General features: G+C 48.8%; 1 protein-coding gene across 1 annotated transcript in view; it reads left to right on the forward strand.

Moving 5' to 3' along the window:
• Window positions 1-1,220: 1,220 nt before the first annotated feature.
• The window catches only part of LOC148222330 (axonemal central pair apparatus protein HYDIN-like), a 69,718-nt gene continuing 46,954 nt past the window's right edge, over window positions 1,221-23,984 (forward strand). The window contains exons 1-13 of the mRNA XM_088172246.1: window positions 1,221-1,295; window positions 1,438-1,557; window positions 2,643-2,777; window positions 4,582-4,781; window positions 7,979-8,107; window positions 9,446-9,640; window positions 12,545-12,737; window positions 12,940-13,071; window positions 13,833-13,932; window positions 15,156-15,274; window positions 16,433-16,656; window positions 19,683-19,750; window positions 23,607-23,839. Coding sequence (XP_088028372.1) covers window positions 1,221-1,295; window positions 1,438-1,557; window positions 2,643-2,777; window positions 4,582-4,781; window positions 7,979-8,107; window positions 9,446-9,640; window positions 12,545-12,737; window positions 12,940-13,071; window positions 13,833-13,932; window positions 15,156-15,274; window positions 16,433-16,656; window positions 19,683-19,750; window positions 23,607-23,839 — 1,923 coding nt within the window. The remainder of the gene's footprint in view (window positions 1,296-1,437; window positions 1,558-2,642; window positions 2,778-4,581; window positions 4,782-7,978; window positions 8,108-9,445; window positions 9,641-12,544; window positions 12,738-12,939; window positions 13,072-13,832; window positions 13,933-15,155; window positions 15,275-16,432; window positions 16,657-19,682; window positions 19,751-23,606; window positions 23,840-23,984) is intronic.

The raw sequence follows: 23,984 nt of genomic DNA on the forward strand, positions 1-23,984 counted from the left end.
TAAAGCTGCTTTTCTTGCAGGACTGGCTCAGTATAAAGCACAGACGAAATGGGTAGGTAACCGAGGTGGGCTGTTGAGCAGGAAATTGGCAGTAAGAGACATGTAACAAACTGGTTAAGGATTGCCCTGGAGAGGGGCCTTAGGAACACCTCAGAGAGGGGCACAACTAAGGGACAAGCGTGCTGCAGCCACTCCCTTCAGCAGACTGAGTCTCCCGTGAGGTCACACAGGAGACCTGCTTGTGTCTCTGGACTGACAGCAGTGTGGCTGGAGAAAGCAGACAAAGCAGGGGAGTTTTCTCAAAGCAATGTCTGCTCCAGAAGCATTTGCTGTTGTGTCCTTCCACACGTGCCTCTACAATCGTATCAAATAAGACAGCAATACTAGGTTACAAGAAAGCACCCATTTAAAGCTCATGGAAAAAGGAGATACCAACTCTACTCTTACTCAAGTTGCTGCTAAAAGAACTGAACCTTATCCTCATTCAGCATTCACCTCATTTGTCTTTTTCCCAACTTCTGTGTTACTTTATGTTTGCCTTTAACTCTGTTAGAAACGCACTAACGTTTAAATACAAGTATAGGGGACAAAATCATTGAAGCAAAAGAAAACTGTTTATTAGTAATGATTCAGCTGAGCCAGGCATCTCTTGCTCCCACCCCAGACAAACAAACACACCCTCCAATCTTTCTATCCCCTTTATACCTGGCTAGAGTGGTCCCTGTCCCCTTTGCCATTGGATGGGTACTCGGGAACTCAAATTCTCTCCCAACCGCCAACTTTCCTGCCCCCTCCCCTCTCATCCTGCATCTTTTTAGTCAGGTCTTCAACCCCATCCCTCTCCCAGCTCAGCAACATGCAACAAAACAACCAGAACAAACCCAAACACATAGAACCAACAACTTTCACTCCTTCACTTAGTAACATTTGGCTTCAGCAAAATATCACCTCATCTCCCACACCTCCTCTGGTACTGTTCTCTTTTTACTGATGTCTAAGTTCTAGATCAAAAAAGATATCTGTAGTTATGTGGGCCTCAGTTTCTTAGAGTAAGGGACATCCCAAAATTGTTTCCCATGGAGTCTGAATGTAAATTCATGGGTTTTACTTACTCCATGAGTGCTCAGTCAGTGTCCCAGAGCTCTGTGACTCCGTGGGCACAGAGATGTGCTTAAGGTAAGTGTTGCCTGCCATTCTGGAGAGGAAACCTGCAGAAATACATGCCAAAAGAGCAGCTTGGCTTGAGCCTGCTCTGTGTGGCCCAGCAGCTCATGATCAGCTCAGAGCTGAGGTGGGTGAGCTACTGTTTCCCCAGTGTGGCCTGGGCAGACGTGCTCGCCCAGAATCTGTACTTCACTGGGGCTCAGTGTAAAAGTCTCCTTCATCAACCTTCTTCCCAGCAGCTGAACCTCTCCCTGCTCTCTCTTGCCTCTCCAGTTGCCATCAGTTCACCAGAAACAGAGCTTGTTCCAGGTTTCCCCACCAGAGCTAGTATTTGAGAACTTCGTCACTCATGAGGTCTCTGAAATGGTATTGTCTCTCGTAAATAAGGACAAGGTAAGTGCTGGGACATGGAGCTTTAAGACTGCTGAGAGAGGAGAGTGGTGTACACATAGTGGAGTACACATAGTGTACAGTAGTGTACAGTACACGTAGTGTACAGTAAAGCAAGTTATCTGCTGCAGCACATCCAGAAGAAAATGTCTCAGCGCCTTTGTCCTGCAAGATGGTGGAAATCTTCCTGTGCAGGGAATTCTTGCCTGATTTTGGGAATGCATTGATGGTATCTATCCCAAAGGAGTTTCCTTCTCATGAAAGCTCTGGACTGATAGGAATGTTGAGGGCTGTACAGCTCGTACCTGCTCTCATGCTTTGCCTTGAGTGTATACCACATCCTGTGTCTCCTTGGCTAATCTTGGCTCCTGGTAGGAATCTCTGTCTCTCTCAGCCTGTTTGGCTCTCTTTGTGCAGCTCACCGTCAAGGCTCAGAGGCTGAGTCTTCTCCACTTGATGCTGCAATCACTTATCATTAATGGCATTGGCAGTGCAGGAAAAGTGTTCTGAAACAGCCCTGGAATCAGATTTGTGCAGCAGAAGCAGCAGGAGGCCTTTAGGTGCCACTTTAGGTCCTTGCTAAGCTTCATCCGGCTCTGCTCAGGTTTTCCAAACGCAATGTGGTGCTCTGCTTTCCCTTTGGAGAACCACAGCACATCCAAAGCCATGTGCGCCTGGAGGTTTTCAGCTTCACTTGAAGAAATGGTGATTGTTTTGCAGTTTCCCAAGAGGGTTGAGAGCAAAAAACTTGAACAATGTCACCAGTTGTGTTCCTCGACTGTATGGCTGTGTGCGGGCACATGCCAGCGGGTTTTTTTGGCCTTGTTGAATATGCAGATGACTTGGTTCAGGTGCTCTGTCTCCATCCTGCTGATGCTGACCTGCTTGGCCCTTCCTTCCCACCTGGCATTGCCCTACTACCCCTGGCCAAAATGCTGGGCGCAGACAGAAGGGATTCAAGTTGACCCCTGTGAATTATGTGCCTTTACCTCCACAGCTTTGGAAAAGGGGTCACCAGGGCATGGACATTTCTCCTCTCGTCCTGTTTCCACAAGTTGCATGATCATTGTTTCATGTCTTTCCTGCAGTCTCCTCGGCTGGTGAAGGTCTCCATGGAGAGATCACCTCATTTTGAGCTGATGTGCCCCAATGATGTGTTCCACATCGTGCCACCAGGCACATCTTCCCCTTTGCGCATCCGCTTCACCCCCGACGAGATGAAGGTGAGACTGGAGGAGCCAAACCTCAGAATTATCTCCAAAGCCATTGTTTTCCCTGCACTCTGGCAACGGCCCATTCCATGCTGTGGGCTTGGCTCCAGGCTGTGGGCAGGCAGCCTGCAGCCACTCACACCTTGGCATGTGGTGTCAGGCACTGCACGCAGGCCTGACAGGCTCTGCCTCCTCTTCTTGCACATTGCTCAGCATTCCCGAGGGAAGATGAATGGGGAACAGTATGAAAATGACAGAGGGGTGTGTAGCCGTGAAAAGGGGTTTTAACCCTTTAAGTGCGGTGCAAATAAGATGCACAGCTACATGGTGGTCTGTCATGACAGGAAGAAAGAGACAAGTTTATTCAGAAACACACTTGGTTTTATAGCATGACTCGCAACCCCAAGAGTAGAGAAAAGGTGATTGGTTCAGAGAGAAGACACCCCATGCTTAGGGCCTGGTCACGTACCCCAACAGGTGTTCTATCTTGTTCTTAATTCCTTTTTATTTTGACCAAATTATCACCCTGGGAGAAATTCTCCCTAGCCTTGAGCTGGACCAGCTCATCGGCTGAGAACAGAGCTGAAAAGCTCCAGCCTGGAATATTTTTCAGGCTGTAATTTTCTTACTTTCTCAATATGTGTCCCACAAGGGGTGTTGATGGATGTTCGGCCATCTCTAGGTACAGTGGAAAGGGTTTAATTATTATGGAAAACACTAGAGGAACAAAGAGGTCAGAGAGCTTTCCTCCTTCCTGACTGGCAACTGCTTGCCTGCCTCACCCTGGGCTGGAGCAAAGACGGTGCTTTTGCACAGCCTCTGTTCTCCAGCCTTGCAGTTGTGCTGTCCCAGAGCCCAACTGACCACGACACAGCTGCAAGGCCAGGGCAGAGGATGTGCTGTGCCCGTGAGCCCAGCCTGGCACAGGCACACTGAGCTCTAGGGGCCCTTAGCCAGCAGGAGGTTGGTGAGCTGCAGGGGACTTGGCCACCTGCTTGAAAGAGCTCGTGTAGGGCAGGTACAACCTGCAGGCAGACCTGTGAGCCCAGAGCCTGTGGCAGTGACACTGCTGTGGCTCTGTGTTCATGCCTGTCACTGTGGTTCCTCTGTCAACTGGCACCCATTCTGTGCCAAAGGAGCTTTTATGTGGAGGTTTGAATACCAGTGCTGAGGCCCTGGCAAGTCAGATCTCAGTGCTGTGATCTGGAGGCTTTTTCATGCAGAAGGCTTTAGGACTTGGCATCATGGAAGGCAGGAAGCCTTGCAGGGAAACAAAGAGAGGCTCTTTCCAACAGCATCCCACTACCTCTTAGCACTGTTCTTCTCCTGACTTGGTTGGAGAGGCAAAGTTAGAGTGGAGTTCTGAGCCAAGTGATGTTTTTACACCAGGTCAGAGGTGCTTTGGGTGCAGCTGTTTTCTCATCTTCCTTTTGCTGCTTAGAGTCAGTTTAACACTTTGTCCTATTCTCAAACAGCAGGAATAGAAGCCCAAAGAGGAATGTCCTGTGTTCCCTAGCTCCATGTTCCTTAGAAGGGACTTAGGAATTATTTAACATCATTAAAATTTAGAGCAAAAATTGTGGTGGCCTAGGGCAGTTCTTTGTATGACCCAAGTGACACAAGAGCTTAATGCCACCGAGACAGGTTTTGCAAAGTGCACTGGTGCCTTTCAAATGTGACATATTAGTAGAACTTAGTCTTCATTTTGGGGTGGAATAGGTGAATTGATGCCCTTGAAGGGTTATAGGAAATGGGTTTTTTTCTGCCATGGGGATGCACTAAATGCCCTGTGCTGAGCTAGTTTCTTTTCCTGCAGAATTATTGCCACGAGCTCGTCTGCCTCACTGCAAGGGAACGGATAGTTGTGCCAATTCGGGCCATTGGTGCCCGAGCTATCCTGGACTTCCCCGACCAGCTGGACTTCTCGGAGTGCCCAGTCAAGTACAGCACCCGGAAGACTCTGCTGGTTCACAACATCGGGAACCTGGCAGCTGATTACCAGCTGAGCACCCAGAGGTGAGGCAGCTCATCTGTCCTTGTGCAAAACCCCTTTGGGAGACAACAGAGCTGGTCAAGAGCAACAAAAGGAACCGGAGCATCGGAGCTGCTGCCCTGCAGCCCTGGCTGGAAATGGGCAGGACATGTGGGGCAATTTGCTCTTGCTTCCCGTGTTTTATGCAGGATGCAGCCTTTGAGCTTTCTCTGTCCCAGATTTCCTGCAGGCTGCTGGAACATGTTAGTAGATGGCTTGCACCTTCCTGGGCACAAGCAGCTTCTGAAATGGTTACTCCCCACTGTCAGCCAAATAGACCCATTCTCTGGGAGGCCACAGGCACGTGGCTTTCCAGTGGTCCCTGCATCACATGCCCAACATGAGCTATGTTTGGGCAGCCGGTGCAGGTCCTGGTACTTAAAGCTGATCTGATTTCCCTTGTCAGCTGAGGGCATCAGTCACCTCTTCTGTTCTATGACAAACCTTTGAAAGCCAGTTGAAAATTTCAAAGGGATGATTTAAATCTCTGAATAAGGTCTTTCCCCCTTTCTTTGAGATTTCTTTTTAAATACTCCGAAGTTCCTGTGTTTCTGCTGCTTTTTCATTTTGGTTTGTGTTAAATGTTTGCCAAGAGATCCTGAATTCTTCATTGGCAACTTTCATAAAGGGCGAACTCCTCTAATGCCTGTCAATATACCACATGCCCATAGGTACATGCACAGGTGTATAGGAAATAGGAGACATTTAGTGAATATGTGAAAAGCAATTGGGCTGATTTAGAAGATAGAAGTATAGAATAACTTTGTCTGGAGGGGAACCTCTGGAAATCATCTGAGCAGACACACTGCTCAAAGCAAGACCAGTGTCTGGGGATTGCAAGGTGCCATTGGGAGATCTGGACCTGTCTTTAGATGCCATACAAGAAAACAAGCATGCAAATGGTCCTAGTTAAAAAGAGAAGAAAACCCATTCAACCTATTGAAACCCCCTCCATATCTCCATACCTTATCTTTTCTGACTGTCAGGTGCAGTAGTGATTCATTCATAGGGTAGATCTAACAGGATGAGAACAATCTTAAAGAACAGCTCACAACTAACAGATAAAAGGCCAAAATTTAGCCTGCCAGCCCCAACCAAATGGTTTTCATTTAGTTATTACAGTGTCAGGGATGTCTCCTTCACAGCCCTTCTATGTGTGGGCTCAGGGAACAGCTTAGTGATGTCGGCTGAAAATCAGAGGAGTGAAGTTTAACTGTAGAGCTTGTGTGCTTGGGTCTTGGGGAGCCAGGTCTATGTGAGAGATGGCTGCTACAGCAGTAATAGAGGAGTCTGGTGGGTACAGCCCGGGGTGGGATGTAGAAGTTGCAGGGGCTGATTTGCACTCAGTTTTTCAGTCCTGACAACTGAGTCCTGAATTTGGCTGGATCCTCTTCTCCTGATAATTTGAAAGTAAGAAGATACTTTCTTTCTGAGACAACCCCTGAAGTCACCTCCAGGATTGTTATTCCCATCCTGCCATTTAAGGGCAGGAGTATGTAACATGGGACAGGAGTGGGAATGGGATGGGACGGGATGGGATGGGATGGGATGGGATGGCATGGCATGGCATGGCATGGCATGGCATGGCATGGCATGGCATGGCATGGCATGGCATGGCATGGCATGGCATGTAGTGCTAAAGTGTGACCAGGGATTCCGTTAACTGGCAGCTTGTCTGTTCTGGTGAAATTTCTGGCAAAAGAATAAGAAAAAAATCCTGTGCCTTGCCCACACCAAGCCCCAGCAGAGACCTGCAGCAGTCCTGGCATCACCCCTGGGGGCAATGCAGGAGCATGTACAGTAATCTGGCTCTGGGGCTGCTGGGGCTTTGTCTTTCCTGCCCTCTCTCCAAAGTCTCTCGTCCAGCACATAAACATTGCTGGCCCAAGGCCTCTCCATCAGCCAATAGCAATGTTCTCACTAGTGGTAATGGGAACAGGTCAGGCCCATAACTGCAGCCATAGGTCCTTAATGAGCAGAACCTGAAGCAAGTTCATCAGCTGTCACTACTGACATGAGTAAAGTTCAGCTTGCCAGATGTTCTCTTTATTTTTGCATGTGATGCATTCATCACCAAACTCCCAGAACACACTCTCAAGTGACAGATTGATCACCAGTAAATCACCAAGGCCAGGAACTTCTGTTTCCTCAGTGGGGCTGTAGAAGAGCACCAAACCCAGCAGCTGCTGGGCAGAAGCACATTTCACCTGAGCTGTCCCTGAGCATCAAAGCACAGAGTCTTGTGTTTGTCAGGCTCAAGAGCTCTTTACCTGGTGACCAATCCTAATTGCTCCTGCTAAATCCGAAGTGCACCAACACATTTACATAATTATTTCCAACACATTGCACAGTTTCTCTGGTGGGCCAAGCGAACTGTTACCAGCCTGGATGGCAACCCAGAGTCCCAGACTGCATTGCTGGTAAATACACAGAAACCTCCTGTTCTGCTTCTTTGATGTGCTCCTGCTAATGATGCTTCATTTAGCTGGGATGAGATCCTTCAGACTGTAAATGGCATCCTCCTTTTGGGTGTTGTTCCCATGCCACTGTATTATTTGCATTTGCACTCTTTCAGAGTTTTGATTGCTCATTTTCTTAGACCAGCTTTAATTGAAATGCTGATAAAATTTGCCCTTTTTACGCTAAATCAGGATGTTTTCAAGGTAAATGAAACCAAAGACCCACACTGTAAATTCAACAGTAATTATTCCTTGGTCTTCAAGGAGAAGTTCCTTCCCTGCCTGATTCCTAGGCTATAATCTCACAGGACAGGTAGTGCCCTAACATTTGCATCTCTTGAGATGGGGTTTATAGGCAGAAGAAAAGGGAAATTCCTGAGACAGTCAGTGTCGAGTTGTGCATAAAGATAGCTCTCTGTGCTTTTCACAAACCATTCTCTGATGGGATTGCTGCCAGTCAGACCCTTGAGTCTCCTTGCAGAGGGCTGGATACAGAGTATGAGGGAGATGAGGTCGTTTTATCCCACAGGATCTTCTGAGGGCTGGATCTCCTCACAAGTGGGTCAGTAGCTGTTTCTGATCCCATCTGTTCTGTCTGTCTTCTGTTGACTGTCATCTGTTTGCTCCCCGCTTGCCCAAGTGAGCTGAAGTGACCTGCACTGCAGAAGGAGTACCATCCCCAGATGTCCCCCTGAGTCCTGATCCCTGTCTTTGTGTTGCAGTCCTTTCTCCGTGGTTCCAGCCAGGGGAACTCTGGGCGCCGGTGACACCATGCAGGTGACAGTGGAATTTCACCCGCTGACTATTGGTGACCATTCCGCGTCCCTGGCAGTGTGCTGCAACACAGGTGAGTGCTGGGCCCTGCACAGGGCACAGGACAGTTCTCCACATCACTCCCTGTTGTCACATCTTCCTCAATTCCCTCTAGATGTTCCAGCTTTCCAGCAATGTTTCCAGCAATCCCCTCCACTGTTCCAGCTTTACCCTAAAGAAAACTAAGAACTCACTGGTGTTTAGGGGGTTGATAAAGTGGATCCCCTCTAACAGGGCTAAGATTTTTGGAATCCTGTTTTGCTGGCAGTTGCTGAGTGGAGGAAGGAGGAACCCTGATTCTCCACTATCGTGTGGCTGTGCCTGGGAGAAGTTTGATTTTATTGCTGAGCAGTGCTGTATGTGAGGTGTGAGGTCTCCAGCAGACCCTCTCCAATGCAATGTATTTCTTGCACACCTCTGTCCCGTATGCTGCTTCTCTATTGGCTTGTCACAGACCCTTTTTCTATGTTGCCCTCTACACATATATTTAGTTTCTGTCTAATAACATTTTCAGGCCCTCAAGTTCCTGTTTGGTGACAAATCAGGACAAATCTTTCCTCGTCCCCATTTCCCAGGCCATTCATACTGTTGCAGACCTCTCATATCTATCTCCCATTTGATTTCTAGACTGAGGAATCCCATTCAATCTTCATATAGAAGCTGCTCGGTTCTTATTAATATTTCCTTTGTCTCTTTTTTATTTCATTTTAAATGCTCCAGTTGGGTTTTGAGATCAGAACAATATAAAGTATTTCAAGACTGATGTGGCTGGACAGGGAGATGATGATGATTTTCATGGTGTTCATTTTGAAGTGGTTTGTCACATTGCAGAGCCGGGCTGGTTGTGTTTCCTTGCCTGTGTCCCCTCCTTCGGTGGGCTGTCACTTCACTTGTTCCTCTGGGCCTCTTTTTTTCTGCCCACATGCCCCCAGGCATATTTGCTTGTCAGCAACAAAGGATCCAAGGGATCTGGAGAGACAGGAGTCTCGTGGGGTACCCAAGGGACACCCTGGGCAAGGCAGGACTGAACAGGGCTCCTCAGCGTCACCTGAAGGACTTTGATGCAGAAATCCCAGTGATCTGAGTGGGTCACCTGAGCACATCTGACCAATCTCACTGTACCTACTGTCAGCTTGGGGCCAAATCTCTACAAACACACTCAGAAATAAGGTGTTTAGGGAGGTGCCCAGGACATCCTCACGCCGTACACACAGAGCTGTCAGGATGTGACAAATGCACTGATCCATGGAACTGCTAATACAGCTAAAAGCTGTGACACTTTCTAGTGCAACCTGTTGTTTGCTCTGCTCCTTGTGCTTCCATCAGCAAGTGAGCTGAGCAAAGACTCCTCATTGCTTTGTTCCAGGTGAAAAAAGCATCCAGACAAACCTTCACGGAGAAGCTGTAGATGCCAACATTGGGTTGAGCACATATTCCATGAAGATTGGGAAGACTTTTATCAACACGTCAAACTATACAACCATGTTCATTGAGAACAGGAGTAACATCACAGCCCACTTCCAGTGGAAGACTTTTCCTACTGAGGAAGATGAGAATGAAGAGAAGAGGAGGTTGGTTTGAAAAATGCATTTCAGTCAGATACATGGCCCAAGACTAAAACTAACATATGGCCTCAGGGGGGTGTTGGTGCTTTTGAATGGTTTAGGCCAAGTAAACCATCTCTGGCACTAGGGTGTGTGTCCTAGGCTTCAGGAGCTCAGCACTTAGCATTGCAGTTCCATGTCTATTCCAACCAAGGATGGCATTTTGGGAAGGAAAGGTTGATTGCAATGACTGGATTTCTGCAAGTTCTAATTGGGCTTTTGCCTCTCTAATCTTCTTCCTACATGACCTGGCAACATCCTTAAACATTTCATGACTTGCCAGCCCCTCTTTCCTCTTTCTTTTTTTTGTTTTTTTTCCCCTTAGTTCCTTCAAAAGCTGCTTGCTCATCCAGGCTGGCTGTCTTGCCTGTCAGCTCATCTTTCAGCACACAGGGACAGTCTGCTCCTGTGCCTTCAAGACTTCTTTCTTGAAGTATGTCCATCCTTCCTGGACCCCTTTGTTTTTAAGGGCTGTTTCCCAAGACACTCTCCAAACCAGTCTCTTGAACAGGCTGAAGTCTGCCCTCCAGAAGTCCAGAGTGGAAGTTTTGTTGATGCCCCTTCCTTGTTTCACCAAATATTGAGAACTCTATTATTTCATGGTCACTGCACCCCAGAGACAGTGGTGAGCAGATGAAGTTCATTAGTTATTAGGGAATTTCCTGGTGCTATCTAGTTCCTAGACCCCAGGGAGGCAGCAGACTCCCCTGTGGAATGAATCCAGTTGATACACAGGGCTCTCAGTTCCCCTTACAGGGGAGTCACCTACTACCACTACCCTTCTTTTCTTCTTAATACTTGAGGCTGTGATCTGTCTGGCAGATGAAGAGCAACTGGGAGACTTTCCAGACAGAATTTTTTCCTTAGTGCCATCTGCCTGACCCTCTGGATCCAGGGCCTCATACCAATCCTGTCAGGGCACCTGGGGAGGTGATGGGGGTCAGGATGGAATTTTCTTATCTCCCTAGCAGAGACACATTTCCATTCCCCACCGTCTCCTAGGTGTCCTCTTTCTGCCTGATCGCAAGAAGGGCAGAGCTCCTCAGACTCCAGTGAGCTTCTCTCAGGGTTGGAAGGGTGTAACTCCACCAGTTAATTTCTGTTTCACTCTCCCTAATGCTCCTCAGCCTTTGCACTTCTTCCTTGAGCTCTGCCACCAGACAGAGCAGATCATTCACCTGCTCACACTGCACTCAGGTGTCTCTTGCACTATCCTCTGATACTAACACCAGGCTCAGACCCTCCCTGCAGCCAGGGCCCTGGACAGCTGTGTCCTTCCTGGGGGGTTCTGTTTGAGTTAGTACACTCTTGCTGGCAGCAGCAATGGCTTTTAATCATTTGTAAAACATTGCTGGGGAAAAAAAAAGCAGAAAGACGAAAGAAAGAAAAAAATACATGCAATCACCTCACAACAAGCCAAAAGACACAACTCACTACACAAGGAGGGTGGGTGGCTGCTCCCTTTCTGCTCAGCCTGTTTGTGTGAGCTGCTGTGCAGAAACTGAAACAACACCGAGCCAACTGCTGTGCCAAACTGCTGTGCCAAAATAGCTATGCCAAAACTTCTGTGCCAAAACTGCTGTGTGTAAAGTGCTGTGCCAAAATGACTGTGCCAAAACTGCTATCCCAAAACTACCGTGCCCAAATTGCCGTGGCAAGCCTCTGTTTCCTTCGGGCCAGGTCTCTCGCACTCCCCAGAGCCATTTTAAATTGCCTGCAAAGGACCGGGAGATCGAATGGCTGGAGAGAGGGTCCTTTAGTGCCCTGGGTTTCTTGGTTCTGCACTGTTCTCTATCTACTTACACAGTGTCTGACTTCCATACAAGCTCTCTGTGTTAAAAGAAAATCCCATTACCTTCTCTGGCTACTTCCCTGGGCTGCTTATTTCCATTTTTCCCACTTGCCTGGACCCCAGGTGATCTATTTTCCCCTCAGAAGCAACTAGGTTTCCTCAAGGTCAACTTCCAACTGGTTTTGGTTTTGTGGGTTTTTTCCCAATTACATCTGTCTTCATGCCAGTTAGACTGTCACGAGGACATTTTGTTCTTCCTGACTTCCAGTCTTAGGGATGGTTTTAGCTCCAAAGCCACTGTCCTGCTGTCACAGAAGCTTTTGGGATCGCAGAGCAGAGAGGACTTGTTTATGAGAGGAGATAGTGCAGGATCCTTTCCCTCTCAGGACATTCTACTACCATGTACTGGGATGGGACTCAAAAAGCTCTGGATCATGAAAAGATCTCTCCAGGAGTTTGCTGTCTCCCTCCTGCACAACCCAGTCTCACCCCCTCTCAGAGCCTCTCTTTTCATGCATATAAAACCCTGAATGTCACTGAAGGGATGCAGTGCCTGAATTCATCCATTTCCTTTGGAAGTGCTCTGGGATGCTCTTGTGAAAGACAGAGCAGGGAACGGGGGCAGGTCCAAAATGGAAGAAACAAAGAGTGATGATGCTGGTAACACATAGCTGCAACCCAGCATCGTCTCCCCTTCCCAGGAAAGTCCTGCAGTGGGTGCTCCGTGATCTTTATCTGCCTCCCCCGAGCAGCTCAGTGGTGGGAAAAGCCAGTTGAGGTGACTGGTGGATTCTCCCTCAGTTTTGGCAGAGGCTTTGAGCCAGGAGGTTCTCCTGAGGGATGCTGGCTTTCCAAAACTCTCCTGAGCTAGCAAGTGTGGAGTAAAACTACCTGCTGTGCCAGTGGACAAGTTATCCTCTGATCCATTTGGGATCCCCATGGCTTGGGGTCAGCCCTTGCTGGGGAGCTGCTGCTGCTCCTCCTCCCCAGGTGCTTTGCTCTCCTGCACTCACACTTCTCTCTGCAAGTATGTGGCTTATTAAACAACCTGCTGGCTTTGTCTCTCCCTGTGGCTGCAGGCAGTGCTATTTGCTGCAGCCACTGAAAGAGGTGCCACCGGACAACTTCATTGAGCAGGAAGATACAGAGCAGGAGGAAGGCTCTAGTGAAGATCACACTGCCCTCCTGAGCTACATGGTCCAGGAGGAGATGGAAAAGGTGCAAGAAGACCCCATGCTCTTCTTTGATGACATTTTTTCCATTGAGCCAATGGTAAGTGATCGCTGAGAACCGAATCTTCCTCCTCTTCCTCCTTCTCCTCCTCTTCCTCCTCCCACCCATCCTCCCCCGCCCCCATCCTGCCGGCTGCGGTCACTCGGCAGATCCTCAGCTGGCTCCATGTGCTGAGAGGGAAGTCATGGAGTTTCTGTGTGCGGCTGCAGAGCTCCCTGCTAAAAGCATTTCTGCCCTGCAGGCTCAAGGCAAGACTGGGAGCCTGACAAAGCCGAGCTCTGCTGCCAGGGCTCGAGCTCAAGGGCACTCGGTGCGTGTCCTTGCAGTGTCCACAGGGAGCAGTTATTGTAGGCAGGGGCTCCCCCGGCACGTGGTGCGTGGGGTTTAGCACAGGCTGTTGGAGCACTGCCAGTTCACATATTGACCTGAAGCATGCGTTGGGTCACTGGGAAAAGGAGGCCAAATTCAGCCCAAGGTTCATCACAGAAATGCCAATCCCTTCCTGTAACCATGACTTGCACTATTTCTGAGTCTCCCTTCCAGTGTCATCTGTAAGCCTGGACACAAAGGTGGAAGGTTGAAATGGGCCTCTTGAATTCTCTTGCACACAGGGACAGAAAACTTTTTCTTTTCTGTTTATGCAAGCAAACCCCCCAAGTCCTCCCATCAACCAGAGCCTTGATTCTGAGTATTGGTATTGTGAGAGATGAGGAATGCCTGGTGGCTGCACGGTGCAAAATCCCTTCTCATCTTGGAGTAAAACCTAGAAAAATCCTAACGTCTGCTTTCTTTCAAAGCAGGTTAAACTAATATTTTTATTTCCAAGGAAGGGTTCTCTTCTTGAGAAGAGCCACCAGTGCACAATGGCAGTTGCATACCACTGTAGGTAACAGCAGCATGATGTGACCAAGAGCCTGTGTCAGAGCAGTAGGAATGTTGTGGAGAGTGGGAGCTGATCAGCTGAGCATTAAGAGCTTCCAGCAGTGTGTTGAGCTGGGGTTTGAAGTGTTTCCTAGGGCTCCTTGTGTTGTTCACTCATCACTAATGCTCTAAATAAAGGCTTACGGGACTGTGGTTGAAAACAAGAAATGCGAAGTTTGAAGATTAATGCTTTGCTGTCTTTTTCTGATTTAGGAGGGAGAGATCAAGCCAAAATGTTCGGCCGAAATCAAGGTGACCTTTAAACCCCTAGAAGCACTAGAGTATCTAAGTGTGGCTTACTGCAGCATCTCAGGTACAGCTCCTTTCCCCTGCTTCTCTCACCCACAGTGAAGCCATGGTGCAAGGCCGAGCCCGCTGGGCTCCCCTGTAGCTGTTGGGAAGAGTCCCTGGTCAGCAGGGCAGTGCTGGCACATCCCCACTGTCCCTGCAGCTTCCATGGAGTCTCTCGTGCAAGGCCAGGGCTCAGAACACCTGTGTCTGGGTTACTGATCCCACAACAACGCAGGCAGTGCAGGGAAAAGTTTTCATGCTGTGACTTTGCCAGCATTTCCACAAAGGCCAAAGAGCTAGAGAGCAGAACAGCTTTAGTGAACCAGCACTAAGTCCCTCTAGACCACTGACCTCCAGGATGGCTCCAGGTGACATGGATCCATCATCAGAGGGAAGGAGCTGAGTTAGAAATGTGCTCCCTGACCCTGGATCACATCCCACTGCCCAGACACCACCAGACCAGAGGTGGCTGAGCCCCACTGAGCCCAGGGTGTTTGTAGAAGGACCACCCTTGGCCAGCAGCTCCTTCTGTCCCTGTGTGGGAATTGTCCCCTGGCAGCTCTGGCTGTGGAAATAGAACACAGTGCTGAGTGTCAGAAGTTGAGGACTTTGGCAACAAAATCCTGTGCTACTGGGCCAGGTAGTTTGGCAATTGCCAAACTCTTTATGAGCTTTGTGCCTTCGGCGAATGGATTTCAAATCTCCTCTAAGTGCATGGGAAGGAAACCATAGAATCATAGTATGTTAAAGGTGGAATGGACCTTAAAGATCGTCTAGTGCCAAGGCCTGCCATGGGCAGGGACACCTCCCACTAGATCAGGTAGCTCCAAGCCCCATCCAGCCTGGCTTTGAACACTTCAGGGCTGGAACCTCCACAACTCCCCTGGGAACCTGCTCCAGTGTCTCACCAACCACACAGTAAAAAAATGTGTTCTATTATCTAACCTAAATTTTCTTTCTTTCCATTTTACTCATGACTTCTTGGCCTGTCACTACAAGACATCAGAGATGTTTCAAACTCAGCAAACTGGTGGCTAAAATTGGAAAGCAGCCCAAGGAATGGGTTAGAAATTGGAAGTCAGCCCCAAGGGATATCTCCTGAGAGACGAGAAGGGTCCATATCTTCTCCTGCAGCATCAGGAGTTGGTTGCATCCATCTCAGAGTCAGGGACTGGCATTGAGGCAGCCTTGAAAATACAGTATAACAGAGGGAATTTTTGTACTGAAATGGACATCTCTCCGCAGGCCGTGAGAGCAGGCTGCCCCTGCGCCTCAGAGGGCAAGGCCAAGGACCCTTGGTTGAACTCAGCTGTCGTGCACTGAACCTTGGGAACATTTTTGTCAACACCACCTACGTCTATGAGGTGAGCAGCAGGGCTTGGGATGGATCCTGATGGCTCCTGAGGCAGCAGCAGCAAGCCTGGTGGACCTGTGGAATTCCTGCCAACCTGGGCAGTTGTGAGCAGGGGATATTTGACTTTCTGGTCAAATCTGGGGGGTCACAAAGGTGTGTCTGTTGTTCATGAAACGCCAATCCCTGCTTTTGGGCAGCCTTCCTTGGGGATCAGCTGGGAGGCTTCCTGCAAAAGCGCTTGACACATGAAAGCAACACTGGGTCAAAAAGCTGCTTGTTCAGAGGCTTTTGTGGCAGCTCCAGACACAAGGCACCTTTGTACTGAGCTCTTCAGATGCAGCTGGAACAAACTGGCCACGTTTGACCTTCAGTCCATGGCAAACAATTTTCAGTCAAGTGTCTCCTGCTTATTCCTGGAAGTCACAGGAAAGCCATCCAGCTTCCTGGCTCAGTGCTGGCCCTTACAAAGGCCTTGGGAGTTCTTCCCCTTGCTGACCAGTCCCTCACTTCAGCCTTGGTGCATCTCTGACTGTAGAAAGAGAAGACTGTCCCTGGGAATAAAGCAAAGGATTTTTCTACCTATTTGCCTCCCCCTCAATAGTGTCAAGTTTGCAAGAGAAAAAAAAACAGCAACTGAAAGAGCTTAAAAATGAGGCACTACATCATGCCAGACACTTTCAAGAGCCTGGATGTGGAAAGACATGCTGAGTTTTCTTACCAAAAGATGGTGCTGTCTATGCATATGGATGCTCATGCCTCATTATCAATGTATTGTTTTCATGATATGGGAAAAGGTGAATAAATTGATGGTACTGCTGGAGCTGTGCTAGCTGGGGCAGCAGCAGCTCTGTGGTGATTCACTGTGCAGCTGCAATCACCCCACATTGCTCTCAGGGCCAGGTCTGAATGAGCTTGGTGATGCTGACCAGAGGTGGACTGCTCTGTGTCCATGGGATAACCCCAGGGTGATTCCAGTTATGTGGAGTTACCACTGCTTTGCATGAAAACCCAAAGGCAGAACTTGTCCTGTTGTATTTTTTTGACTTCTGCCATTCAGCAGCACAAAGCATCTTCTGCCTTTCCTGGGTGTTAGTTGCATCATTAGACAATAACTCGCACCAAGGGAAGATTCCACATGTATTTCCATTTTATTTTCTTGCTGCTGCAGGTGACACTGATGAACCATGGAGCTATTGATGCTCCCTTCACCTATATCCAGACAACCGCAAACGTGGGCTACTGCTTCAAATTTGCACCTGAGGAGGGCATCATTGCACCAGGTGGGATCCAGACCATCCAGATCTCCTTCAATGCCACCGTAGCAGGGAGGTTTGAGGAAGAATTCCAGTTCTCCGTGGCTGGATCTCCTACGTCTGCAATCCTGACAATCAAGTAAGGGCTCTGGGAACTTGGTGGGCACATCTGCAGCTGTCTCTGCGACATCCCCCGCCTGCCTCATTTTGGGGTTGAGCAGAAAAAAAAAAGGTGTTGCCTGAGGCCTTAATCTCTGCTCTGATCCTGGCATTGCCTTCATGTGGGGGTGCCTGCTGCCATGTGTCATACCTGGGAGCTGGAATGACTCCTCCCTGCAGGAATCTCCCTCTGCCTTGGGCCGTGGCAGGCAGTGGGATGGATCAGCTTTGGGCAGTAGCTGCTCTGGGATGTCCCACCTGAACACCCAGCAAGGCCCCGAGGGCGTTGGAGATGGGCCAGCCTGGGTGATTCGGCACCAGCAGCAGTGATTTTTAAAACTTCCCTTAAGAATCCATCCCAAACGGGCAGCAGCAGCCTCACCTCACCTGTCATGGCCATGCTGTGGGGGGCAGGCTGTGCTCCCAACTCCTGTGCAGAGAGTGCTCTGGTGCCTCCTTTCTACAGCCAGGAAAGGGCTGATCCCATGGGCATTATCCTGTAGGCTGGTACCATTGCAAGAGATAATCCTGGCCCAGCAAAAGGGAGAAGGGGTGATAGCAGGGGAGGCAGAGCTCAGTCTCAGGACCACAGCAGCACGAGGGCTTGTCCCTGCTAGCCTGAGCCATGTGCTGGTAGCATGATGTAGTGTAAGCAGGAAAGCTGATGCTGGCTGCTCTGGAGCTTTGGAGCTACCTGCTGCAGTTGGGAGGCCCTGACTCAAGGCAGTAAAGAAATGAAAGCAATCTGCAGTCGATTATACCAATAATATAAGGGAGATGGATAAAAAAGAACAAGAAAGTTATTGCTTAGCAAGAGAAAAGCGGTGAGTAGGTCTGTCCATAGTAGAGAAACAATTATGCTGGCTTTGTTTTTGGAGGAGAAGTACTGCTTTTCTATTTTGGGAATCGAGAGGGAACCTTTCACCATCAAATAATTGATTCTCCTCTGTCCCTCCCCCAAACTGGTCATGGGATGTTATTGCATAAGCAGCTTTGTCCTTGAGCAAGGGCAGGTGTCTCTTGTTGAGATGTGTAGAGCAGAGCCAGTGGCAGTCCTGTAAACACAACAGAAGGCACGGTTCACTGGTCCCTGATTTTTAACCAAAAGGCAGAGTAGGCATTGATTGGCATCAAGCATGAAATAAACTCGTGAGTGTTGTGCAGCTTCAAGTGCTCATTTCAGCGGATGTTGGTGACTTTTGGAGTCTGCTGAGATCAAGGACAGTGAGGTGGTGTGGTAGATTCAGGACATGCATGTCCTATTGCTCTTGGCTGTGCCAGCTGGTGCACTGGTGACAAGCTGGTCCTGTCCTGAACTGGTGCACCTCACTGGGTTCCTCTGAGAACGGCCTGTGCTTTTGGAGCCCAGAGCACGCTTGCTAAAAACAAAAAGTAGCTGAGAAAACAGGCAAAGGATGGGTCTTGGCATGGAAATCTGAGGGAAGGTTTCTTGGGTCTTGAAGGCAGTCCAAGGACAAAGACAAAACTGGGTTGAGGGCACAGGGTTAAATATGGGATGAAAGAGGCAGGTCTGAGGGTCAAGGTCCAATGGGGACAGGGAAAATTGGTGCAGAGGAGCGACAGCCAAGCAGGGGAACCAAAAGAATAACAGGGGTGGAGCACTGCAGCAAATCAGAGCCAACAGAGATCAGGAAAGGGGAGAACATTCTAGGAGGAATACAAATAAGGTGAACAGGGGCTGAATAGGGGTGGAACAACTGTACAAACCGATAGAACTTAAGACATTAACATGTGCCTGCAAAGGCCTATGGGAGGGAGGAACTTCTCACCATAAGCTTAGAGTGCTGTTTCTCCTTGCCTTCTTCTGCCCCTCCAGAGCTGGTGTTCCAGCCCCAGGGGCAGACTCTTGAGCCTCCATACTTTCCTCTAGAATTCACCTGTTGACTGTGTAGAACTGTTGCTGCTGTTTTCAGAGAATGCTTGGGTTTTCATGTCTCAAAACTCTGTAATGATTGTGTGGGTCAAAATCTCCTGAGAAAGCTCCTCCATGGAACAGCAGTTGCAGCTAAGAAGTAGCAAAGCAGGAAAGGCTGGGTACAGAAATTTGTAGGGACACTTTGTCACAATCCACTGTTAATACAGGCGGGAGTCCTGCTGCTTCATGTGATCTCAGGGGTGCAGAAGACACAACAGGGGACAACAATCAGTTTACTCAAAACAGTGCACTTTTATTGAGTGCCAACTACTCAGTGTTTGCAATAGAGGGGAGAAATATAAAAGGAAACAAAGTAAAGGGAGAGAGAGAGAAAGAGGGGAATGGGGGAACAGCTACCAACAGATGAGACGCATCCTCGTGGTCTGGCCAATAGACGTGTCTTCTGCAGGGACTTCTCAAAAATCCTCTTCAGACAGTCACTTTTTATAGTCCTTTTCCAAAGGGAGTGGTGTCCGGCCAAGAGGTGGGGAGATTTGTGGGCCATTGTGAGGTGCTCTGAGAAGCAGGTGCAGGCATACAGAACATGCAGTTTTCAGTTAGTGCCTGCTCAAAAGCATTGTACCGTGGACAGCACACACACAAACAATCACTTGGCAAGCATCCACCTCGACCAGGCCAGAACTCCTGTCCAGAAGCGGGTGGGAGTCCTCGGGGCCTTAGCCTCTGCCCTTGCGACAGTCGTGAGGCGTATGAGGGAAAAATTCCAGACCAACTCTTACACACCTTTATGTGCATCACATTACAGATGGGGAAACTAAGGCATGGAGCCATGTCTGAGTGTGTTTTCAGGGTCCTTCATGGGACTACCAACAACTCGGGGACTTTTCCTGCCTGCCCTGTGGCCAAAGCCCCATCAGTGGCTGTTGGTTGCATGCCACTGGGCTTTATCTGCCTCCTGTCCACATGGACACTGTGCTGAGCACGTGGCGTTGTGTTGATTTGAAACCCACAGTGCCCCTGACCAGGTTTTATGCCCCAAGCCACGATAGCCAGACACTTTGCAATTCCCTTTAACCAATTCATTTCCTCCTCTGTCCTACTCATCGCAGGGGATGTGTCTGTGAACCAACTTTACACTTCAATGTCAATGAGCTCGACTTCGGTGACATTTCCTTTGGTGAGTGTTCCCTGGGCTTGGACACAGCGTGAGGGATCTGTGCATTCCAAAATGGACCATTTGAACATGAAAGCATCCATCACTCATGTTCTGCCACAGCAGCCTCTTCAGGGTGTGAACTCCAGGGCTGCTGGTGCCATTGTGAGATCAAAGAGTACCAAGGAATAGAAAGGGAGTATTTTCTGGTGTCTCTGTCCTGGTTTAAAAGACAGCTGTCTGCCAAGGAAGGCGGGAATCTTCCTGGAATAGAAAGATGACCCCCTCCCTCCCAATTATTGTACCTGTTATGAATGGTTTTCTATTTTTCCAATTAAACAAACAACAAAGATTAAAAGTAACAACAAATGTTTAATAGTAACAATTATAAATGAATACAATCAGAAGTATTAAAGATGATTACAAAAATTATTGAAACTAAATACTATCCAAGTAAAGTATTATAGTTGTATAATTTGGGATGGATAAAATTTGAGAGTAAGTGTTTTAGTATAATTGAGGTTCGTATAAAGCATAAGCAAAACCCACCGGGGGTACGGGGAGGGGCCTGCCCTTCCTGTCGTACCAAAGCATTTGGGCTAACAATCCCACTTATATACTATAGGCTACAAAAGTTTCTAGGAAGCTCCTCCTAGTTTCTATTCCTAAAATCTACGTAACTATACTGCACGGCGCATGCTCTACTAATGGGTTAGGGGGTCTCTCATCCTTTTGAGGGTCTTATTTCCGGTGAAGGCTCATCATCTTCATCAGTGACCGAGGTGTGACCTGCAGGTAGCGCAGGCGCCCTGTGTGACTGAGCAGATGTTTTCCATAACATGACTCTAATTAAGTCCCATGCTTGGAATCATTCCATTTTTGCCAGCTTCAAGGTTGAAGCTGTATTTCTAGATGCTGCTTATCAGACCTCCGTCCTTCTACTATTCTTATCTGACTTTCTTCTAACCTTCTTCTTTGACTCCCAACATTTGGAAGATGTCTTTTATCCTGTCTCACCCATCTCCCCCCCCTTTCACTCGGTAACAATAGTCTTCTATTGATCTAAATACAATTTTGCTAATATAGTTACAATTTAATTAGCACGAATCACATTTATCACATACCTTTGAAATTACAGGACTTCCAGGCAAAAATATTGGAAAATGAATGACAGTTCTTTACTAGAATATATCAGGACAGCACAGACAACAAGGCAATAAGAGAAGTTTCCAACCCAAGTACTGTTTTTGCCCATTGGAGTAGTTATGATCACAGGCAGGAGGATCCGTGGGCTCTGGCAGGGCAGTGATCTCCTCCCAGCTGGCACTGAGAGGGAGGGAGGGAAAGAGGGGAGGGATAAAGAAGGAAGGCAGGAAGGCAGGAAGGCAGGAAGGAAGGAAGGCAGGCAGGAAGGAAGGCAGGCAGGAAGGAAGGCAGGAAGGAAGGAAGGCAGGCAGGAAGGAAGGCAGGCAGGCAGGAAGGCAGGCAGGAAGGAAGGAAGGAAGGAAGGAAGGCAGGAAGGAAGGAAGGCAGGCAGGAAGGAAGGCAGGCAGGAAGGAAGGCAGGAAGGAAGGCAGGAAGGCAGGAAGGCAGGAAGGCAGGAAGGCAGGCAGGAAGGAAGGCAGGCAGGAAGGAAGGCAGGAAGGAAGGAAGGCAGGCAGGAAGGAAGGCAGGCAGGCAGGAAGGCAGGCAGGAAGGAAGGAAGGAAGGAAGGAAGGAAGGAAGGAAGGAAGGAAGGAAGGAAGGTTGGTTTGATCATGGTGCTGAGCTGCAGCCTAGTGAAGTGCCGGGGCCAAGCACACAACCTCCCGCAGCACCACACAGCTAAGCTTCCCCATTCCCGAGCAGAAGGAAGGAAGGGTCCGCTCCCTGCAAAACCTCAGGTCCGGACTTCACAACCACTCACGACATCACGCCACAACTCCTAAAAAACCCCGAATGGAAAAGCCCACCCCCACAGCCCAAACCCCCCAAAACCCGTATCACCCTTCCCAGACTAAGAGGAGAATTCACTACAAAGCCTAAACCCGTAACAATAATGTTCATGAACTTTTTAAGAAAAGTAATTGCCTTTCCTGAGCTGCTTCATCCCCACCCTGCATCACCAATGAGGCACTTGTTAAGTTGCCTTTTAAATAAATGAAACAAGAAAGGCAACAGTTAGACATATGATTCTATATTAGGAGATTCATTTGGCTTAATCCCATTTCATTCCTAAGGTCTCTTCAGCTGAAGGCAACTGTTGTGTTTTTGCTTTTTTTTTTAACTGTAGATTGTTGTCTGCATGTGGTGACCTCAGTCTCATTTGAGGTTTTGACATCTGTGTTTGTCCTTCTTGTGCCTTTCTTGCCTCCCTGCTGGAGCTGGCAGTGATCATTTTTGATAGGCATGGAGAAGGCCTAGACTGTGCCTGCAGTTGTTTTTTCCCCCCATCTGTGTTCAAATGACACTTGGTGAGCAGGCCCAGGGAGAAGTCTCCTCCACACAGAGTTGGCCAGCCAAGACAGATGTCCACTGCAGAGCAGGTTGTGGCTGGTGTCCAGGCTCTGCAGGACATCCCCACTGTCGGGGCGTGCACTGGATGCTAAAGTGCCGCTACCTTCCTGAAAAGTGCCTTTAGTAGAACGCAATCAGGCAGGCACACGAACATGCACTAAGTCCACACAGCCACAACTAGCAGAAAGGAGCTGATGGAGAAAAGACAAGAGGGGTCTTCTGCATGGAGTTCTGATGGAGGTTTATTGTGGCCACACACTAAAGGGGTCCAGGAGCAGTAGAGCCAGAACAAAGGAGATTCAACGCTTAAGGCAAGAAGGGACAGACTAGAACACGAGGGTCCAATGGGCTGAGAACACAGGGACGGTACAAAGCTGGGGCAAAGGGCAACAACCAATAAGGAAACGGGGGTGGAACACTGTGGAAAATTTGAGGCAATGGCTAAACAGGGAAAGGAGAACTTCCCAGAACTGGGGAGGGCATTAGGGATGACATAACTGGGGTACATTAACATAGAGGAGCAAAGAACTGTGGGGAGAAACCCTTTTTGTCGTCCTGAGTTAAATGCCCTTTAGGCATGCCTGTCCTTCCAGGGCATGGAGATTGGTATCTCCCTGGCAGGCCCCTGGGCCTCCACACCGCACCATACGTGGCTCTATCTCTGGCTTTCCAGTATGGAAAGCAAATCTCAGAGCTAAAGCAGAATAAAACCTTGCAGGCAGCAATCACAGTGAACAGCATGGGTATGATGTCCCTGTTTGTTGGGTGAGATGGGACATGGCTCCTGATTGCTAATCTCGAAGCAAGGCTCACGTTTGCCCCCAGCTGAGTGGGCTCTGAGCCGTCACGTGCTTTGTCTGTTTGGCCCAAACCAAGAGATACCTTAAGGATCCTGCAGAGAGAAACTGCAGTAGGGTGCTTTGCATCACGTTCTAGTTCCTGATTCCATCCTCGTTCTTTTGCTGTAGCTTTTCTCAATGACAACTTGCTGTTTATATCTCTTGAAAATGGTGGGAGTGTTGGCAGACTTAACAGGGAATTTTACAGCTTGAATTTTCAGAGTAAATGCTCGGTCTGGGTGCATACTCATCAGTGACAAATAACTCATGCTGGTTTGGGGCAGGTGAGGGAGCTCCTCTCCATCAGAAAGAGAGAAGCTTGCAGTGTTCAGCAGGGCTAAGACTGGGCATTTTCAAGACTGCAGTCTGCAATCAGTGTCAAAGAGAACTAAGTGACAATTAATTTCTCATGCAGCTTCTTTGGTGAGCTGTGGTTCAGATAATAAGGAGCTAAACCCCAATCACACTTTTATCCTAGCAGGATATTCCCACCAAGAGTCGTGACATAACTGGTGCCTAAATGGATATTTGTGTCCTTTTCCTAGGCTTTCCCTCCACCAAGACCTGCCGCCTCACTAACCCCTCCCCAGTGCCCCTGAGCTTCAAGCTCCGCATGTCTGACGACGGCACGCAGCCTGCTGTTAGTAGCTTTGACCAAATACGCAACGACAGCGACCCATCCTGGACAGAAGGAATTCATTTTTATGTGGAGCCAAGGGAGTTTACAATGAATCCCAAACAAGGGACCATCCCTCCCCAGGGACACCAGGATATCGAGGTATGGGAAGAGTCCAGCAATACGTGCTTCAGCACCAGGGCTGAAGCTTCACTGCAGTGTGGGAGGGCTTTAGCTCTGCTGCCAGCTTTGAGCATTGTGTGAGGAAGAGATCTGCACTGGCCTGAGGCCTCTGTTAGCTGCCTTA

The sequence above is a fragment of the Sturnus vulgaris genome, chromosome 12, assembly GCF_052056855.1.
Source record: "Sturnus vulgaris isolate bStuVul1 chromosome 12, bStuVul1.hap1, whole genome shotgun sequence".
NCBI classification, from domain to species: Eukaryota; Metazoa; Chordata; class Aves; order Passeriformes; family Sturnidae; genus Sturnus; species Sturnus vulgaris.